Source organism: Cydia pomonella, chromosome 8 (genome assembly GCF_033807575.1).
Source record: "Cydia pomonella isolate Wapato2018A chromosome 8, ilCydPomo1, whole genome shotgun sequence".
In the NCBI taxonomy this organism is placed as follows: domain Eukaryota; kingdom Metazoa; phylum Arthropoda; class Insecta; order Lepidoptera; family Tortricidae; genus Cydia; species Cydia pomonella.
In genome coordinates this window covers 5431356-5452769 of record NC_084710.1, presented here as the reverse complement: position 1 = coordinate 5452769, position 21414 = coordinate 5431356, and the positions used below count along the sequence as shown (strand labels likewise).

The window sequence follows — 21414 nt, the reverse complement described above, 5'->3', positions numbered from 1 at the left end:
AAATCAGGTAATTACAAAAATTATTTTTAAACTTATTTACTAAGTATCAAGTTAAACAAGTAAGGTTTGTCTCGATGCTCCATCCCGTTGTAGAGTTTATACAAAAATTAATTATCTTATAAAAAAACATAACAAACTGTTCAAATGTTCATAATCACTAATTTTCTTGCAACTATTTCAGCATTTCTCTTTTAGGGTACCTTGAAATATTATTAGAAGTGATTTGTGCCTTCTATTCAGTCATTTGGGATTAATATATCAATAAAGTAATATATCAATGATGTTGTTTCGTTGCGATGGTTGGTATTGGTACAGTATTTATTGTAGGTTTAGCTTTCGCCCAAGGAAGTCATATATTTGAAATAAACGATATTGATATTGAAACAGGAATAATGCAACTGTTTTACAATGAAAGTGACTTTATATGCGTATTCAATAATTTTTATAGCGTTGTGTTACTGAACCATTGAATATGTTTGTACAGAACCCTAAATATAGTTTTGATGTAAACGCCACCTAGCGTACAATCATGGTACCCTGGAGAACATCATCTGCTACTTACTATACATACTTTTTTATTGATAGTTATTGAAATAGATAGACGGGGAAGGGACGTTGTTCGGCCATATTTGTTATTGTGCTCGATAGGGATTTATTTAGATCATTTCATTTTAGAATAGACTAGTTAATGTTTGTGATGTATTTTATTTCCTTATTACCTTTTCGCAAAAGTTTCTATACAGTGACATAAACACGTACTACTTATGAATATAGTTATGCCCAGTGACTGTGGATATCCCCTGTGGTAATTCGCTGTAGTCATCCAGCGATATTTATTGAGAATTAAAGTCTATAAATCGCTCTAAAGTGGCGGGGGCGTCAAATAGCAATGGAAAAGGGGGCCGACAAGCTGCCCCGGTTGACGTGGGGTCTCCCCTGCTCGATTGGGAAGAGGGAGACCATTTCAGTTTGAGGACTCGGAACGTTTCGAGGGTGATTCGTTGTGCAGTTGGAGCTCGGAGCCTGAAAGCCTGTGCAACAACTGGCGAGGATGGAGAAGGCCGAATCTACAGAACTCATTCGGCAACCGTTCCGCGAAAAAGTCCGTTCAAGGTAAAGCTTCTCTCACACAGCTGATCCTTTGTCTCGATCGGCCGAAATTAGGCCAGCATTACCTAATTTCTCACAATACTCGCCTTTGTACCCTGAAATAAACTAGTTTTATGTCATGATTTGTTGATATATATGCGTTTTGATCTTATTTTCAATGAAAGTGAAGTAGTGTAGTATAGGCACATACATAGTTCGTATCTACATACAAAGAACAGGTGCTGTGAAGTCATTTACCTCTGAGTCGACCGAGCAGTTAATAATAATACTTTGGTTTCCAATCCCTGCTCTTTGTTGTTCAACATTCTCAAACAACATTGTGTATCAAATTTGACTTTTAGTTTCACTGCAATTTACTTTTCTCAGCTGATAGAAAGTTTCATACATTGTCTGTACTTTCACAACTTTCACTGATTCAATAGTCATAATTGAGATTCCCTGTATGTTTTGTCACTTAAAACTAATCTTAAAAGGAAAAAAAATATTAATAGTTGTTTTGGGATATACTATTCAAATAATTCTTAGTATGCATACCTAATCTTAGCTACTTATAAAGGTGTCTACTTCATGTTTACCTTAAGGTCTTTAATATTTTGACCCAAGATGTTATCATATTTAACTAAAATTAGCAATATTAAGTATATAGATTATATATTTCTTCATATTATCTAAATTAATATATTGAATATGTGTGTATTTATATCATAATCTTGGATGTTAACTTTGTTCCTAAATAAATAGTTGTGGGAATACAATATTAGAAAGTTTGTGTCACATTAAAAGTACTGCCGTGCAATTTTCTTTGTTTACGTTTTATTTTAAATTTACTTTGTGTATTGTGGTTATTATTTTGTAGCCAAAAAAAAAAACATTACAATGAATATGTAATCTTTTTTTATATACAGTTTTTTATGATACATTTTTAAAACTTGATTTCTGTCAGTAGGTAAGGTTAGTGTGCTAGTTACTGTCCAGCACTAGTTTCCATCCACTTTATGGAGTTGCTTCAAAGAATTGTGTATAATTTCAGTATAAATCTACAATCCCGCACAATTTTGGATTTTTTGCAATCCTTTATGTCTGAAGAATAGAAATCGAATTAAAAATAAAATATATTTGTTGATCTATGATGCCTTTCAGAGATCATAAAACCAAGAAAAAAAGTTCAGACTGGAAATGTTCATGGGAAGTTTAATTACTTTCCTAGCTTTTTAAGTAATATTTTTAACATATATGACTGTATACTTAGAAGTATAATAAAACCAAAAATTACTGGTTTTATGAAGTTTTTATAAAGAAATTTTGGAGGAATTTAGTGGATGAGAACTAACATACCAATTTTATGAAATATTTAGTTTTCATCCACAATGGAAACCCAAATAGCTAGGTGAATATTTAGTATGGTGATTTCATTTAAATATATCTACTAAATACATTTGTTTTCCTCTTTTTTTATTTAAATATATCTACTAAATACATATTATCTGTATCACTTATTAAAGCAAGCAAAATTCATAAAAATTGACATTATCTCGAAAACAAGATTGATTTCACAAAACTTTGTATGACATTTGAATCTATAAATGTGGTCAAAATTACACTTTAAAATCTGTTGGGTTACTCTAGCCCACTGTATGTAAAGTGTTATTGTAGTACCTGATCTACTAATGTTATTATAGTATTTATTGCTATACACTGAGTGTACATTTTGATATTGAATTGAAGTAATCTTTATTTAGGCCAGTCCATTGAGTATTTATAGATTTATCAGATTTTATCTAAACATGTTTTAGTTACCAACACTTATTATCTCACTAGCTGTGCCTGCGGCTTTGCCCTCATGGGCCTAATTTTGACTCACCTCTAAGGGAAAATATAAGATGTTAATGAAATTTGGAATATGGGTGTTTTGTGTGCTGCTACTTACTTTGCTACTGCTAAAAATACTTCAAATATTAACCTTTTGAACGTCAAGAACACCTAAAGTCGTTGTTACTAGTCGTGTCGTGTGGTTATGGCAGACGCTGTCAAAGTATCCTTCACACTTTTGAGTAAGGTTTACATTAGCTCGCTTGCGCTCGGGAGCTTGGCGTTTGAGTGATGATTGTGCTCATGACATAAAGCGTTCAAAATGTTAAAAATAACTAGAAGGGTTCTAAAAATTATTATTATTTTATGTTTTTGACGATTAGTGCACCTTCAAACGAATTTGAATTTGTAAATAGTGAATCGAGTGTTTTAAGACGCCGTGTAGCCGGCCTTAAGAAAAAAATTAAATTCATTGTTACAGAGAAGACAGTATCAACTCTAAGCGAGTTAGCAGCAAAGTGCGTCGCCTGCCACATACCCTTCGAACTAGTGGAACATGTCTACCCACCCGTTCCGGAGCAGCTGCAGCTGCAGATCGCATTCTGGAGCTTCCCGGACAGCGAAGATGACATCAGACTGTATTCATGTCTGGCGAACGGGTCAGCAGATGAGTTCCAACGGGGCGAGCATTTGTTTAGAGATAGAGCTGTTAAGGATGTACTACAGATTGGTAAGTTGTTTTTCATTTAACACTTTATTCTTTGCAGGGTTTTTTTTTATAATACGTCAGTGGCAAACAAGCATACGGCCTGCCTTACCATCACAGTTTCCGTAGCCTATGTACGTCTGCAACTTCAGAGGAGTTACATGAGCGTTGCCGACCCTAACACTTTGCAGCCTTGTTGAGCTCTGGCAACCTTACTCACCGCAGAAACTCAACACTGTGTAGGGTCTAGTGTTATTTGGCTGCGGTTTTCTGTAAGGTAAGAGGTACTTTCCCAGTTGGGATCTGGATCTAGATCTGGAATGACATCCGCTGTGCCCTATACCACACAAAGCGAGATAACATTCACAGTGCTCATACCTTTCTTCTGCACGTAGTTGAAGGTCATACCCGGGTCCAATGCGTGCTCTAGAATTTGTGCTCTAAACCCCATCCCTAAGAGCCATTTCTTGTACTATTAACATCATTGACATCTTATTGTAACTCGATAAGGTTTTGCGAATCATCAGCTAAATGTGTTGCTGTTAGGTACTCCAGACATATTGTTATTTTATTTGTTTTCTATAGAAAGCTGATTCGAATAGTTTAGTAGGTAATTATTACAAGTAGCATATACTTATGCCTTGCCAGAGTGTAGTGGTTGTAATCAAACCTTTGACCCAGTTTCCAAAGTCCTTATCTCACCTGAAAATATGGGCGTAATTTAAGTTTACCATATTAAAGAAATATATTCAACACGAACATGCAGATTAAGCGCCATGTGTACTGATGGCATAAAAAGCAACGCTTTCTCATCGAATCTAGGCTTTTTAGATGGTTAGTTGAAGTAAAGTATAAATCTGTGCTTTAAATGGTTATTTTTTTCGTCCAGGTTTCCACTTATCAGCCACAGTGTCATTCAACATGCCTCGAGCTCAGTTCAACGTGGCAGTGACGTTCGACAGACAGCGAATATCGTCATGCAACTGCACTTGCTCGTCCACAGCGCACTGGTGCTCGCATATCGTCGCCGTGTGCCTCTACAGGATACATTTGGTACGTATTTTGTTTAACATAGAGCTCAGTTTAGCGTGGCGGTGATGTTCGGCAAACAGCGAATATCGTCATGCAACTGCACTTGCTCGTCCACAGCGCACTGGTGCTCGCATATCGTCGCCGTTTGCCTCTACAGGATACATTTGGTACATATTCTGTTTAACATAGAGCTCAGTTTAGCGTGGCGGTGATGTTCGGCAGACAGCGAATATCGTCATGCAACTGCACTTGCTCGTCCACAGCGCACTGGTGCTCGCATATCGTCGCCGTGTGCCTCTACAGGATACATTTGGTACGTATTTTGTTTAACATAGAGCTCAGTTTAGCGTGGCGGTGATGTTCGGCAAACAGCGAATATCGTCATGCAACTGCACTTGCTCGTCCACAGCGCACTGGTGCTCGCATATCGTCGCCGTTTGCCTCTACAGGATACATTTGGTACATATTCTGTTTAACATAGAGCTCAGTTTAGCGTGGCGGTGATGTTCGGCAGACAGCGAATATCGTCATGCAACTGCACTTGCTCGTCCACAGCGCACTGGTGCTCGCATATCGTCGCCGTTTGCCTCTACAGGATACATTTGGTACATATTCTGTTTAACATAGAGCTCAGTTTAGCGTGGCGGTGATGTTCGGCAGACAGCGAATATCGTCATGCAACTGCACTTGCTCATCCACAGCGCACTGGTGCTCGCATATCGTCGCCGTGTGCCTTTACAGGATACATTTGGTAGGTATTATGTCTATTTGTTATTCAATCGACTTATAGGTCAGTTCAACTTTTCTGTAGCTTGGTTTAGTTGGTTCTATAGCCGAAATCTCCAAACTACTGCTTGCGGGTCGAATACGGCTGGCGAGTTTTTCCAATCCGGTCCGCGAAAAGGAAGCGGGAGGAGATAGGCGAGGTAAAGCATTAAGCATACCTATAGTTAGTTAAGAAAAATTAAAAGTGAGTTAATATATAGCTAAATGTCCTAATATGATAATTTGGATAGTACGCAAAAAACACAATTACTACATCTTAGATACCTATCGGCAATAGGCTATTGCACAGCTAGCTTAATGTTAATTCGCGAAAATCACATTTTATTTTACTGCCGCGAAGTTTCAAATGTGACAAATAGTAATTTACCTACTTCAAATTTACAATGGCATGGCAACAATACCTATCGCTTTTACGTGATCGCGATGCGATTAGATATTTCAATGTAACTTCTAAGTGCTGTCGCGTAGCGGCTTTCCCGGCGCGGCCTTGGCATTAGGCGCTAACAACGTAAACTGCCAATGCCACGATTAGCAAAGGAATAAGTAAAGAAGCTTATTTTTGGCCTCATCAACGTGCAAAAACGTGGTAGAATCGAAACTAACGGTCAAATATGAGATTATAATATCTAAGAAAAAATTAATCACTTTCTATGAAAATATTTTAATTGATTTTTACAAGTAGACACACTAATATTTAAATTATAAACGAAATAAACCCTTGATCATTTTGAGGCCTTGGTAATTTTTTCCTTTGTTTATGACATTTATTTCGTTTATTATACAGGATGTTTATTTAGTCATCTGCAATAAATTACGGTCTGAATATATAGATCAAATTGTCTGTTTCATACATTTGGCTCCCTGACCTTGACATTTTCTATTGGAGAGTCAATTTTTTTCGCGATTTCGGGGTTGGTCCCATAGTAAAAGTTGCTCAGTATGACCTATATATTCACCCCGCAAATTATTGCAGGTGACGAAATAAACACCCTGTAATACCTATTTATTCTGTAAAGCACACCGTTACACTGAAAAAAATAGAAAGCCGAACTGGTTTTGTAACTTTACTAAATAACTAAACTACGGTTATAAGAAAATAAACTTTGCATAAATTTACAAACTTATTTTGTAGTGTATACCCAGTACCTGAACACTGATAGCCAAATCGGTTTTGTAACATATAACACATAGTTCGCAAGTCCCAATTTTTGTGTAAACAGTAACCAAAATTTTGTTACAGTTATGCAAACATTTCTTTCAGTGTAAAAATAGAGTCTGACAAATTATGTAGAAAAGAAGAATCGGCTTTTTTTTAACCAATAACATTTTCTACAATAAGTTACTCAAAAGCCCTAGACTGTTACTACACTGATCTTATCTTACCGAGTGAGGCTCCAGTGTGATAACCGCCTAAAAACATGTCTTATATTTTTGCGTCTTACGTAATGTATTTGCTAGATAAAAGCTATAACTAAAGACGACTCTTCTATTAGAAACTGCTTTAGTCTTTGGCCCTAATTTTAAAGCTAATACCAAAAGGTAAATTTAAGGTAAACGTTAAAACTGAGGCTAAACAGTCGGATTACGCAACAAATAACAACGGAGTCCTTATGGCCACAAAACCATCGATTCAAACCACATATTTAAATAAAACGTAACCTCCAAAGCTTTATGAATCATAACATTAATAAGTTTCATAACTACATTTTTACTATTGGTGTGGTGTTCAATGTCGTTACGTTGGCATGCCCCTTAAAATTTAGCATTGGTGACTCATTTTTAATAGGATCACGTATTAGAGATGACTGTCTAGACAAAACGTGTTAAACTGACTAAAATACAAGAACAAACGGATTACTCTTTTCAATTTAATTATGAGTATTGCCACTGATTAGTGGACATGCTTAAATTTATAAGTCTTATGGCTTGTGAGTGTCTGTAAATTTAAATACTGTTAGCGATGCGCTCACTATAGGTACATATGTAACTAGTTAAGTTTATTTTTAAGGAAAAGTTGCCATGTTAAATACATACTTAGTTACTAATACTTAAGGTTCAAAATTGTATGACATGTTATGCAAGTAATGTGCACTACGTTGCTATGCGCCGGCGGCAGTCCGCTGCTAGACGCGATCGGTTTAACTCGACCCTGTATCCGAAAGTTAAAATAAAAGTTTCATTGTCAAGTTTACTCCTGCTTTTCATTCCTCGCGCCAGTGCCTACCATTAACAAAGTGGTCTTCGAACCGGATAATGCCGATACACCGAACGCCTTCAAAAATGGAAACGCGTAGTGCGAAGGCACGTCGGGAGCACGCGGAACACATGGCGCGCGAGCAAGAACAAAGAAAAAGTGAGGTTATACCGCCGTGCAATGAAACTACGCCCGAAAAAATCGAGAAACCTTTGGATCCGATGGTCAAGAAGTTTCTACAATACAAATTAAATGCGACAAGCAGCATAAAGTCTGAACCAATGCAGCAATTTAAGCCAATTCCCGACATAAAGCCTGCCGCGTCACATGTGGGTGTCGTCCCGAGCAGCAAGGGCTCACGAAGATCGTCAGCCTCTAAAGAAGCCAGGCGAAAGCAATTAATTTTGGACGCCGCAAAGGAAAAGGCTGCGATTCAAATGGATCTAATTAATAAAACCTTAGACGCGCAACTTGCAGCTCTTAATAGTGACGAAGAGGACCTAGAAGAATACAGTTCACAATTCGATGGCAATGCACCTCTTCGCAAAGATATCAATGCGTGGGTTGAGCACCAAAGCATCCACACGGAACTACCTGAGGAGCAGCAAGCCCCCGACAATGGAGTCACAACGGACGCGCTGCACATTTCAGTTCCAGCACAGATGCCTGCACCTGTGATACCCTCTGCATTCACCGAGCAAGCTCAGCCGAGGCCAGCGTCTAGCTTAGCGCCGCGCGCCGCCGCCGATGGCTTCATGCCGGCAGCGCCGCCTGCGCCCGAAGGTACCGTCAGTGCGCTCAACCAAACAGTGCAATTATTAGCCGGCGCACTAAAAGACCTATCGACCGCTAGCAATCAAGTGCCTAACGCCAGTTTACTCAGCCGCATTAGCACGCCTAAGGACCTACCTGAATTTTCTGGTGACCAATTAGAATGGCTTCAGTTCAAACAGGCGTACCAGGAGTCTACTGAGGTCTGTAGATTTACAGATAAAGAAAATTTATGGAGGCTTCGTAAATGTCTTAAAGGAGCCGCACGTGATGCTGTCACTGCATTATTTATCAGCGCCACGTCGCCCGACCGGGTAATGTCGACCTTGGAGCTACGTTTTGGAAACCCCGACAGCATCATTTCTCGTGTTCTGCAAGACATCAAGAAGCTACAGCCTTTGCAACTCGAATATCATAAGGATATAGTTATGTTCGCAGTGAAGGTTCAAAATTTCGTAGAAGCTGTGCGAGCAGTAGGACGCGAGGAGTACCTACATGGCATGAATATCGTCTCCATCATCCTATCCAAGCTGCCCACTGTGCTTATCTCCAAATGGTCGGACTACAGTTTTAAACTTCTCCAAGATGCCCAGAAATCGAGGTTAGTCATTCTATCGGATTTTCTTAATGACGAAGCATTAAAGATTTCTACAACTGCAAGTTTTTTAACAACTACGCGCAGCGATATGTATAAAAACAAATCTAGCGAACATTCATCTTCCCGTACACAAACTGTTTTACTACAAACTGAAGAAGGCGATTTAAAATGTTTATTTTGCCGAACAGCTGTGCATAAGATAACGGAATGCAAACCATTTAAGAAGGCGTTGCGAAAAATACGATGGCAACATGTAAAAAAACATGGTTTATGCTACAAATGCATTATCTCCAAGCATGAACGCGATACTTGCAAGGCCCCTGCGTGCGACAAGGACGGCTGCGGAGCTCCACATCATCGCCTACTACATTATCCGGTAAACAACAGTGCGCGTGACGTCACGGCGGCGCCCGCACCGCTGCCGAGTGCAAGTGTACCGAATAATAGTACCGCGATAAAAGAAGCCGCGCCGCGCGATCCCGCGTTCAAGCCAGTGACGGAAACTTTAACTTATATAAAAGCGACCGACAGCAGAGTGTTGTTAAAAGTAGTACCAGTGCATGTACAGGGACCTAACGGTATGGTAAATAGCACCGCGCTATTGGACGATGGATCTTCCGTCTCGTTAATAAGTGCTAATCTCGCGCGACGCGTCGGTCTACGTGGTAATTCACAGACATTGCGAGTTCACGGTGCGTTTAAAGATAACGAACTTGAGTACAAATCGACAAAAGTGAATGTCGACCTTAAAGGTATGGACAATAAGGTTTATAATGTTAAATTGCGTTGTGTTGAAGAATTGAGTTTGCCAATACAAACATTGTCTGATTTAAAATTAGTTAATTACTCTCACCTAGCTGATATAAAACATAAATTTTGTACCGCTGATTCAGAACCTGAATTATTATTAGGTCAAGATAACTTACATGTTGTAATACCTATTCAAATACGGGAGGGCAAATATAATGAGCCATCAGCTACACTCACCCGCCTCGGCTGGAGTGTCCATGGGAAAGTGTGCGTGCCGCGGACTGTCCGTCCGTCCAGGGGCCCGCCATCTGTCGCTGTGCATACTAACCTTTTTATTGCAGATAGCGGAGCAGATCACGATACCACATCAGATGAGTGCCTCCTAAGGGAAATCCACGAAGATGTTAGGCGCTCATTTTTGCTAGATTCCATGGGCGTGACGACGCACGTGCGGCAAAAGGCCGACGACGCCCGCGCCGTCGCGCAGCTGGAGCGCTCCGCCGAGCTCATCGATGGGCGTTGGTACGTCGGCCTTCCGTGGAAGGACGAACACCGCCCCATGCCCGACTCCCGCCCAAACGCGCTTACCAGGATGAAGGGTATTGAGCGCAAAATGGGTAAGAATCCAGGTTTCGCCGAAAGGTACCGTGAAAGGGTCAATCATTTGTTAGAAAATGATTACGCTATGGAACTAATTAACACTGAGGTCACGCCGAAGACTTATTACTTACCTCATTTCGGCGTAGACAACCCCAATAAGCAAAAACTTCGTCTGGTCTTTGATGCTGCAAGTCAGGTAAGTGGTAGCTCCCTGAACGATTATTTGCTCACAGGACCTGACCTATTGTCATCACTTTTAGGTATAATGCTGCGCTTTCGGGAACATCCAATTGCAGTAACAGGTGACATTAGAGACATGTTCTTGAGAGTCAAGATCCATCAAGATGACCAGGACGCGCTGAGGTTTCTGTGGAGAAACAACCCCACAGAAAACATGAAGACGTACGCGATGACGTCACTTATTTTCGGCGCAAATTGTGCTCCATTTGTCGCGCAATTTGTAAAAAATAAAAACGCCCAGCGATTTGAATCGTCATTTCCCGCCGCCGTCGATGCCATCGTCAACTCGCACTACATGGACGACTACATCGACAGCCTGCCCGACGAGGCGACAGCGATCGAAATGGTAAAAAATGTCAGTTATATCCACAGGGCGGGCGGCTTAGAAATAAGAAATTGGACGAGCAACAGCGTCGCAGTTTTAAACAGCGTGCCAAAGGAGACCTTAGGCACTGCTGCTGTAAGGTTCAAAGTCGGCCAGCAACATGAGAGCGAGCGTACCTTAGGTCTCATTTGGTACCCTGCTGATGACATATTGGGCTTCGATCTGTCATTAAAACGTATACCGAGCGACGTACTTGAAGGTGAGAATAGGCCTACGAAACGTGTAATGTTAAGAGTAATTATGTCAATATTTGATGTACTAGGTTTTTTAGCACCCTTCACGATTCAAGGCCGAATTATGCTTCAAGAGGCTTGGCGCTTACAGTTGGATTGGGAGGATTACATTCCAGACCAAATTTATCACAAGTGGCGAAAATGGGTCGACCTTTTGAAGGTAATTAAAGATATCCGTATACCTAGGTGGTACTGCACAGCCGCGCGCAATGCGGTAAGGGACAGCCAATCGGCTACAGCGCGTGCGAGCGAAATGCAAGATTGTGTGGATATCGTCGCAACGGCACATACCTCTCCCCCTGCGACCCACGCACCTACGCACAGTGCTACGAAATGCTACGAGGGCGTAGCGGCATCTACATCTGCTACGACCGCATCGAGTAGTAAGTACTCATATTATAATAATTTACAAATGCATTTTTTTAGCGATGCATCTTCTCAGGCGATGTCAGCTGTGGGCTATTGGCGCTGGGAGGATAACGGCACTATTTATGTTGCATTTATTGCCAGCAAAAGCAGAGTTATGCCGATAAAACAGCTGACTATACCGAAGGCTGAGCTGCAAGCTGCATTGTTGTCTGCAAGACTAGCCAATGCAATTGGAAAGGAGCACAAACTGACGTCAACGAGGCGTTACTTCTGGTGTGACTCCTCAACTGTATTACATTGGATTCTCAACAAAAATCGTACGTATAAGGCCTTTGAAGCAAATCGCTTGGGGGAGATTGACGACCTTACCCGCGTTGACGAGTGGCGGTACATTCCTACGAAACTAAATGTTGCCGATTTAGCGACGCGGGACTCGTTTGATCTAGCCCTACAGAGCGAGTGGTTCAAAGGTCCTTCTTTTTTATACGCTGACGAAAGTCTATGGCCAAAGGATATAATACCGACCTGTAACGAGGAGGAGACAGGGGAATGCGTAGCAGTCGTCCAGGTGCGTGACGAACCTGCATGCATACCAGTGCCGGACCCACAGCGCTTCTCTTCGTGGCTTCGTCTCACCCGTGCCACGGCGGCAGTGCTAAAGTTCATCGCTAGGTGCAAAGGGCAGGCGGTCGAGATCGATTGCGCAATGATGGAGCGCGCTGAGATACTTTTACTAAAACACGCGCAAAACGAGTCTTTTGGGGCAGACTTAGCCAGAATTAAGGCGCACGGGGCTTTACATCGAGCAAGTAAGTTATTAAAATTATCACCCATTTTAGACGAACATGAACTACTTCGCGTGGGCGGGCGCATTGACGCCGCATCAGATGTGCCTCTGGACGTCAAGAGACCCGTGATCCTGGACGGCCGTCATCAGGTAGCACGCTTAATCGTCCGGCATTACCATGTGAAAGCGGCCCACGGAAGTCAGGAGATGGTGGTAAACGAAATAAAGCAAAGGTATTGGGTACTTAGACTTCGACCTACTGTAAAACTCGTGACGTCAAGGTGCATGTTGTGCAGGATAATGAAGAGCAAACCTCAGGTACCGCGCATGGGCGATTTACCAGAGGCCAGAATAGAACACCATCACCGACCCTTTTTTCACTGTGGGTTGGACCTTTTTGGGCCAATGGAGGTCGCGGTGGGTCGCCGCAGAGAGAAAAGATATGGTGTTCTATTCACATGCCTCACAGTGCGGGCGATTCATATCGAGCTGGTTGCCTCCCTTACAACCGACTCGCTTATCATGGCGTTGCGACGCATGGCGGCGCGGCGCGGCTGGCCGCGCCATCTGTACTCGGACAACGGTACTAATCTGAGGGGCGCCGACACAGAGTTGCGTCGGTCAATGGAGGCGCTAGCTATGGACGTTCTAAAAGCTGAGGGGGTTAATAACAACATGGATTGGACTTTTATTCCCCCCGCCAGCCCCCATTGGGGTGGGGCGTGGGAACGTTTAATACGTTCAGTAAAGACGGCTCTCAAAGTCGTTTTAAAAGAACGAGCACCAAGGGACGAAGTTTTGACCACATTAATGGCAGAAGTTGAGAACATGGTCAACGGTCGTCCATTGGTGCACGTGTCTGTCGATCCTGCTGACGGTGAGTCTCTTACTCCTAATCATTTCCTTTTAGGGTCATCATCGCGACTCCCTCTTGTAGGAGAGTTCGATGATTCTGATCTCAACTTGAGGAAACTATGGCGGAAGGCGCAGAGGCTCGCTGACATGTTCTGGCAGAGGTGGCTAAGAGAAATCTTACCCACCCTCGTGCCTAGGACAAAGTGGCTAGAGGAGCGGAAGCCGCTAAAAGTAGGGGACCTCGTTCTGGTGGTAGATCCCAACTCTCCCCGCAATATGTGGCCGAAGGGATTGATCACGCAGGTAATTCCTGGCGCAGACGGACGGATCCGTTTAGTGGAGGTGAGGACGGCTACCGGGACTTACCGGAGGTCTGCGGCTCGCATCGCTCCTATTCCCGTAAGTTTAGAGTGCTGAGTCAGCACTGGGGTGGGGAGTGTTAGCGATGCGCTCACTATAGGTACATATGTAACTAGTTAAGTTTATTTTTAAGGAAAAGTTGCCATGTTAAATACATACTTAGTTACTAATACTTAAGGTTCAAAATTGTATGACATGTTATGCAAGTAATGTGCACTACGTTGCTATGCGCCGGCGGCAGTCCGCTGCTAGACGCGATCGGTTTAACTCGACCCTGTATCCGAAAGTTAAAATAAAAGTTTCATTGTCAAGTTTACTCCTGCTTTTCATTCCTCGCGCCAGTGCCTACCATTAACAAATACATTTAAGCAAATACTATGCTTAAATGTATTTAAATTTATCGCGTGAATATCTACATTTGGGTGAAGGTATTTAAGCGAGTGGCTCTCGAAATAGCTATTGAACCGTTGTAGTGTTTAGCGACTAACATATAATTTGGTCAACGAACTAGAATACGAGTAACCAATAATATATTCCGTCGCTGCTGACACTACTTTAAAACTGCAAAACTTTATGATTATTTTTATATGAGGACTGTCTCTGTTTGAAGAATAAGGCTAAGTTTCAAAGACGTTCAAGTTATTTCTAAGTCCAGGTTAAACCTTTTCCAGGCTACACCAAAGTACAAGGTTTTCCCAAAAAATCCAAATACTAATACAGCTTTGAATGTAAATCACATTATCCGAGAGTGCATTATATGTAGCATATAATGAATTATTTTAAAAGTATTTTTTCTACTCGTTCACTGTAATAGTTGAATTAAGATTTCGTATACCAAACTAGAATTGCGTACTTCATGTATGGGCTTCCAACTTGACTATAATATTCACATCGATACGCTGTAGTCAAAAAAATTTACCAATCACGTGCCGCCGCGCTCCCATGGAAAAGTCATAAACGGGCAACTATTTCATGAGTATATTCATGAAATAGTCGCGCGGTTATGTATATACTAAGTCGTAGAAAAAATATTATATACAATAGTAATATAATCAAGCTTTTCAATCACGTAGCTACTAAGGCGGACTACTAGCTATTAACACGGTACTCGACTGAAAAGCTTTCCATTATATCACGATTGTATAAAATACTATTATTAGCCACCATTTTTTAATTAGGGTAAATTAAATATTTATTGTTATTATTTCCTGTCAGCCACGAGAAGACGCTAGTTCCTTTAATAAGAGATTATCTACTGATATGTTATTAAAAGAGCTTTTAACTACCACAAAAATGCATATTAGCTGAATGCTTATATAGCATAAGCAACCATGATACATAAAGTAATCCACAAGAACGTAACCATGGTAACGGGTAACAAGGAAGTGGAGTCACCCATCAAAACAACACATAGATTAGAACTATGTATTACGTAACAACGCTGTGTTAGATAACCGAATGCATTATACACCGGAACCTGATTCCTTAGGCCAAATCGCTTCCTGCTGATCTGTTGGCATTGGCACTCATCCCAGATATAATATAATGTAGAAATCATTGGTTAATAGGACTTATATAAACGATCTTCTCGTGTAAATCTAAATCTGCTTGCTGGTTTCAGTCACAATTCAATTTGTTTTAATAATAACTCGTATAATGACAACAATTTGGTCATTTTCGTGTTATGGGGAATGTTACCAGCATAGTAAAAAGTGTAAATTATATTTGGAAGGCATTAACTTATAGGAATCCGATAGAGTAACGCTGTTACAGACTTCGCAAAATGTTCAATAATACGCCAGAGTCAATGTCACATAATTCTCAATGTTTACCAAAACCTAAGTTTAACAGCGATGCTATCTTTTTATCGCTCATTGGACTGTGCGTTGACTTTGAGCATCGTTGATTAAACAAAGTTATCACATGCACTAAAACTGTATTTTCTTAAACTTGCAATGAAATTTTAATATGACACTCTAAATCAGGTCCGGAAATACTACATATCCGGTGCGATGAGTGAAGATGATATGTAAAGGAATTTCGTACAGCCTTACACATCTAGGCCTGTAAGGCAACCTTCTTTTGTTTTTAAACGTCAAATTGTGACACAACGTGTTGGCATTCAACCACACAAAACCTATAACATAAGCAAAATTTTGCCATTATGTTTTTTTTTTGTTTTTTTCATTATTACTTTGGGGTTATTAAAATGGAAACGAAAATGTGATTATTTTTGCGCTACGACGCACGGTTTAGGAGATACGGCTCTATAAAGATTTCTGCATGACTGAAACAAAAATATTTATAGGGCTGTATCTTCTAAATCGTGCGTCGTAGCGCAAAAATAATCAAATTTTTGTTCCCCTTCACTACCCCACGCACTGAATAACCTACTTATCATATTAGAACATCATATCAAACAAATATCATATTTAAACAATCATCATCATCCTATTTTTATTATTTCATTGCAAGTTTGATAAAAGCACTATACAAATCGCGGCGAGAAACGCGGTCCCCGGCCGCGTATCCCTATTCGACCTCACTACGCTCGGCCGTTCATATCTACTTGGCCTGCAACCCTTCGTTTCCCGGCCTCTATAGTAATGAACTATTTCTTTTCTAGCCAACACAAGTATGTCTGCGAGCGCCTGTATCAGAGTCCCTCCAAAGGCTCAGACGAGACCAGCTACAGAAGTTTGCACAATACCTTATATCGGAGCTACCTCGACAAGTGCTACCCACGGCTCAACGTATACTGGACGAGCTGCTGTCTGCGCAGCCGAACCAGATTAACACGACCTGTGGAGCGCCGGATCCGACCGCGGGGGCATCAGCGTATGAGTACACGTCGTGGTTCCTTGATGAGAAGACCTTGCACAACAATATCAATAAGATTTTAGTCAAGTTCTGTGTTCCTGCTCCTATAGTCTTTAGGTAAGATTTTTTTTCGACAAATTCTTGGTTTTTCTTTCTAGTTCTTGCTGTCACTGCCTTCTTATTTATCACTGTTTAGTTTAATGAGGTATTTTTGTGTATAAAAGTAAAAAAATCCATTAATTGGTAATCGAGCGGGAAGGTAGCCTTAGACTCTTTTCGCGCCGAGCTGCTCATTTTGAGTCGTTGCCCAGTCATCTTAAGGCTAAAAAGGGTACCAACCTCGGAATAAGAGATAATAAGCTGGAAATTCGTCTACACTTTCATTGTGGTGCTCTAAAGGTTTTCTTAAAAATCTAAGCATAGATCGTGTGCGCGTCGGAAGTTATTCAAGTCTAATGTCAAAAAAAATCACGCAATCCCAAACCACACGAACTGTGCTTAGATTTTTAAGAGTCTTTAAAACGCCACAATGAAGGGTGTATACGAGTTTCCAGCTTATTATCTCTCATTCCGAGGTGAAACCCTTAATTTTTCTGCATTATCGTGGATGACAGCAAATGGAAGCACTTGTAATTGGAAATATAAGTTAGCCGGATCATTTTATAAATAGGTATTTCGAAATGGCCGAGTTGAAAATAATCAATCAGCATAAATCAGTTTAAAAAAATTAAAAGAAAATCTCGAATTTCTATCTCAGCCATGTTACTTCAAATTTGTATTATTTTACTAATGTATAACCACTTATTTATTACAATAGAACAGATTACTTTTAAATGTAAGTAATAAATAAAGAGCCATTTATTACTTACATTTTAGTGTTTTAATTAGCATGATGATGAAGGCATTATAGAACTTCCTGTAACCTACATTGACACGCGTGTTTTATCATAAGTTACAAAACAAATTACGTGTTATATTTACATTGCAATTCACATAACGGGAATTGTAATATACCGTCCTATGCACTTCTGAGAAATATGGCCATTGACATTTACCGGAACTGATGAATAACCCGACTTCGAACTGACGGGAAACTGAATGAATGAATAACAAAAAGAGATGAATAAAGTATTTTTGAATAAATTTACATGCTGACCTTTTGAGTCCTGTCTACTTTATATACGACATCGGAGACATTGACCCTATGCAGAAGAATCGGCATTAAATGTATAGTTTTAAAGCGGTATTAAAATAATATAAATATCAAAATTGAAATTACTTTCCTAGATCCCCTAATTTCCCAATTGTCGACGTCCCTGAGTAATTATTAAAGAAACAGCAATTTAACTTTGGTCACAATTTTGTTACTATTTACCATAATTATATGCCTGTACCAGCTATTTCCATAATGTGTGCAGTCAATTCACAAACATCTTTACAAGCCAAACTTCCAAAAACATAATTTTATTTACACGACCTTATGGATCCCCAGCAAGCTAGGTTCTCCATACAAACGTACCTTTCAAAGCTTGTAGTTTGCTAAATTTCAATTTGTCAGCAAAATATTGATTATTTAGAAACACAAGTGTAGTGTGCTCCCTTTGCCCTCAACGAAAAATCATCTCAATCTTTAATAACTTCAACCGTTAGCTATACTAACATGTTCCGAATCTTCCAGTGACGTAAACTACCTAAGCACAAGCGCGCCACCGGCCGCAGCGGAATGGTCGTCCCTTCTCCGGCCCTTGCGAGGCCGAGAGCCCGAAGGCATGTGGAACCTCTTGTCCATAGTGCGAGAGATGTTTAAACGGAGTGACAGAAATGCTATACCGCTTTTGGAGATCATCACTGAAGAGGTTATGGCATGTGAACAGGTACGTAAAATCCTATTTAAAATATATACATGTAAAATACCCAAGTAAAGGTAGAATCGTCCGTTCTTTACCTTTGCGAGGCCGAAAGCCAGAGGGTTTGTGGAACCTCTTGTCCATAGTACGAGAGATGTTCAAACGGAGTGACAGAAATGCCGCTTTTGTAAATCATAATTGAAGCTGCATTTAAGAGGTTATGGCGTGTGAACAGGTACATACAATCCTATTTAGAACTCATGTAAAGGCGGAATGGGCCCTTCTCTGCCCTTGCGAGGCCGAAAGTCAGAGGGCATGCGGAACCCTTGTCCATAGTACGAGATATGCTAAAAGGAGTGACAGAAACGCTATAACGCTTTTGAAATTGTCACTGAAGAGGTTATGGCGTGTGAACAGGTACCTACAATCCTGTTAAAACATACACACACGTAAAATATCAAAGTAAAAGGCGACTTATGGTGGAATCGTCCCTTCTCTTGGCCTTGCGACGTCGGGAGCCGGAGGGTATGTGGAACTTTTTATCCTTAGTGCGAGAGATGTTTATGAGTGACATTTAGCCTCCGACTGCGGTGAGAAAGAGTAGACCAGCGAACACATCTTCCGGCGCTGTCCCATTTACTTTGAAGCTACACTTGACTTCATAACGTAACTAATACTAGATTATTGCCCATGTTTTCCCAGCAGGAAGAAAAGTGTTGATGATAATTTTTATTTGTTTATTTAGATAATAGTGTGGTGGTACAGCACAAAAGCAGCGCTGGTGGCGTGGGGCGGCGGCGGCAAGCACGGTGGCAGCGGGAACTCCGCCGCGCAGCATGCTTGTTCATCTCTATGCGATGAGGTAACAACTACGTTTTACGAGCCAATTTTAGACTTGATTTGACTCGATGGAATAAGGCTTACGAAATATGAAGTTACAAAATGGCGACTTATTCAATCATTGGTAGACATAATCGTTGCAAAACTATATGCTATATGTTATTGTCAAAGCACGAATGTCACTCGATTCGCACGATATGCTTTAGCCAATGGTTTTAGTAAGGAAAGACAACAATAATCAAATAATCTAGGTTTCATTTCAACTGTGAAATTTCTATTTCGTGATCTTTGAATATGCCTTAGACCTAAAGTCGCTTACAATGCAATGCTCTCATACGCATCAAATGAAATCTGTTGATCAGTGCTCTTAAAGTCATATATTTCAGTTTTCTTTCGTACATTAAAGTTTTTTTTAACAGGTTGTGGTACTTTGGCGTCTGGCTGCCCTGAATCCCGGTTTGGCGCCTCATGAACGTGATACTTTGCACGAGCAGTTCACTCAGTGGCACATGAAAGTGTTAGATAAGGTAAGATATTAAGTATAAAGTAAGCCCTTCTATATTTGCTCAGTTTATTCGAGTTACTTTCAAATTCGAAATTTCTTTATCTATCTCTGTCACTCGAATACGCAAGGCAGATAACCTTTTTAGTTTTTTTGATATTGGCGTTAAGCCCTCTGGTTTATTTGCCAGCTCTGCATCCTTACTTCTTGTTATAGTGATCAAAAGGTTTTATATTCAGTCATAACTTGGCGTGTGTAATGTTTATTGCAGCCAAGTGTGTATGTTAAGTTTAAATTTGCGAAGGCGACAGGCCGTACAAGGCGCCCGATCCCCGCCAAATTATGCCATATATATATAATAATACCCATTTCTCATGACAGGTTGCCAAAAACCGCAACAACCACATGGGAAGCTCATCATCCCACACCCGCCACACGAGGACCCACTCGCACCCCCCCTACATCAACGGGATATCAGAGAACGAAGTGTTCCCTGGCTTCCAGCCCGCTATGGAGGCCTGCTATCTGGAATGGGATGACTACCAGATACCCGGAGTGACTTATACTAAGGACCTGAACCCGCTGTATCACAGTCCGTTCACTATATTCAGACATGCTGAAAAACAGGCTGATGTGCATCAGGTTAGTCAACAATGCTTTACAAATTTGGGATTTCCGAAAGTGTAACCCGGTCTTCAACCCACCATGAAGGGTTTTACGCGCTATTTTATTTTACGGGATTACGCAAAATATTAGTTTTTTTTAATTGAATATTTACACGTTTTAATTAAGAACGAATGTTATGAAAAAGTTTACACGATAGTTATATTCATAAGGGCATACTGACCAAAACCTTAAAAGATTATAGTTGGCTCAATAGAAAAATATCATGAAAAAATCCTGCATACCATAGTATAATTTAAATATAAAATAGCTAGTGATATAGCCGAGGGATCTGACTAGCAAAACTGACCTTTTGAACGCCAAGAACACCTAAAGGCGTCGTAACTAGTCGTGCCCACAGTGCCAGGGTTATGGCGGACGTGTCAAAGTAATCTTCAGACTTTCAAGTAAGGTTTACATTAGCTCGCTCGCGCTCGGGACCTTGGCCTGTCATTAACGTTTTTAGGGTTCCGTAGTCAACTAGGAACCCTTATAGTTTCGCCATGTCCGTCTGTCGTTCTGTCTGTCTGTCTGTCCGTCCGAGGCTTTGCTCCGTGGTCGTTAGTGCTAGAAAGCTGAAATTTGGCAGGATATATAAATCAATAAAGCCGACAAAGTCGTACAATAAAATCTTTAAATTTTTTTTTTTTTAGGTTACCTCCCCTACACGTAAAGTGGGGGTGAACATTTTTTTTTGCTTCAACCCTACAGTGTGGCATATCGTTGGAAAGGTCTTTCAAAACTAATAGGGGTCTTCAACAAACATTTTTTGATAAAATGTGTCCCCCCCTTTTGAACCATAGGTCCAAAAAATATGAAAAAAATCTTGGAAGTAGAGCTTAAGAAAGACATTAAATGAAAACTATAGCAGATATGATCAGATTAGCTGTTTTTGAGTTATCGCAAAAAGTTTCCCCTTCATAGTAAAAAGACGTACACCCACAGTTCATCCCTTGGTTAACAATCTACCATACTTTAAGCTCCAGTTTAGCTTTTTGTGACGGAAGAGTAACTACGGAACCCTACTCTGAGCATGGCCCGACATGCTCTTGTCCGGTTTTTTGTTTTTAACGTAAAGCGTTCAAAAGGTTAAACAGAAGTAGGCATATTTTCGGAATAATTCATATAAAAGGTAAAAAGCTGCACGACTGCAACCC

At 40.6% G+C, this 21414-nt stretch overlaps 2 protein-coding genes across 2 annotated transcripts in view; both read left to right on the top strand.

The window, feature by feature from the left end:
* Window positions 1-923: 923 nt before the first annotated feature.
* The window catches only part of LOC133520308 (zinc finger SWIM domain-containing protein 8 homolog), a gene marked incomplete at its 5' end in the record, with an annotated part of 41497 nt that continues 21006 nt past the window's right edge, over window positions 924-21414 (top strand). Inside the window, 8 exons of the mRNA XM_061854677.1 lie at window positions 924-1113; window positions 3401-3649; window positions 4515-4678; window positions 16212-16522; window positions 18084-18279; window positions 18998-19114; window positions 19512-19619; window positions 19976-20236. Of these exons, the coding sequence (XP_061710661.1) occupies window positions 924-1113; window positions 3401-3649; window positions 4515-4678; window positions 16212-16522; window positions 18084-18279; window positions 18998-19114; window positions 19512-19619; window positions 19976-20236 (1596 nt within the window). The remainder of the gene's footprint in view (window positions 1114-3400; window positions 3650-4514; window positions 4679-16211; window positions 16523-18083; window positions 18280-18997; window positions 19115-19511; window positions 19620-19975; window positions 20237-21414) is intronic.
* On the top strand, window positions 9897-13901 carry LOC133520422 (uncharacterized). Its single transcript, XM_061854814.1, has one exon. It carries the CDS (start codon window positions 10187-10189, stop codon window positions 13640-13642), a length of 3456 nt encoding a protein of 1151 aa, XP_061710798.1. The 5' UTR covers window positions 9897-10186; the 3' UTR covers window positions 13643-13901.

Coding starts and splice junctions, on each gene's coding strand:
- LOC133520422 (XM_061854814.1), top strand. CDS start 10,187: ATGGGCGTGACGACGCACGTGCGGCAAAAGGCCGACGACGCCCGCGCC.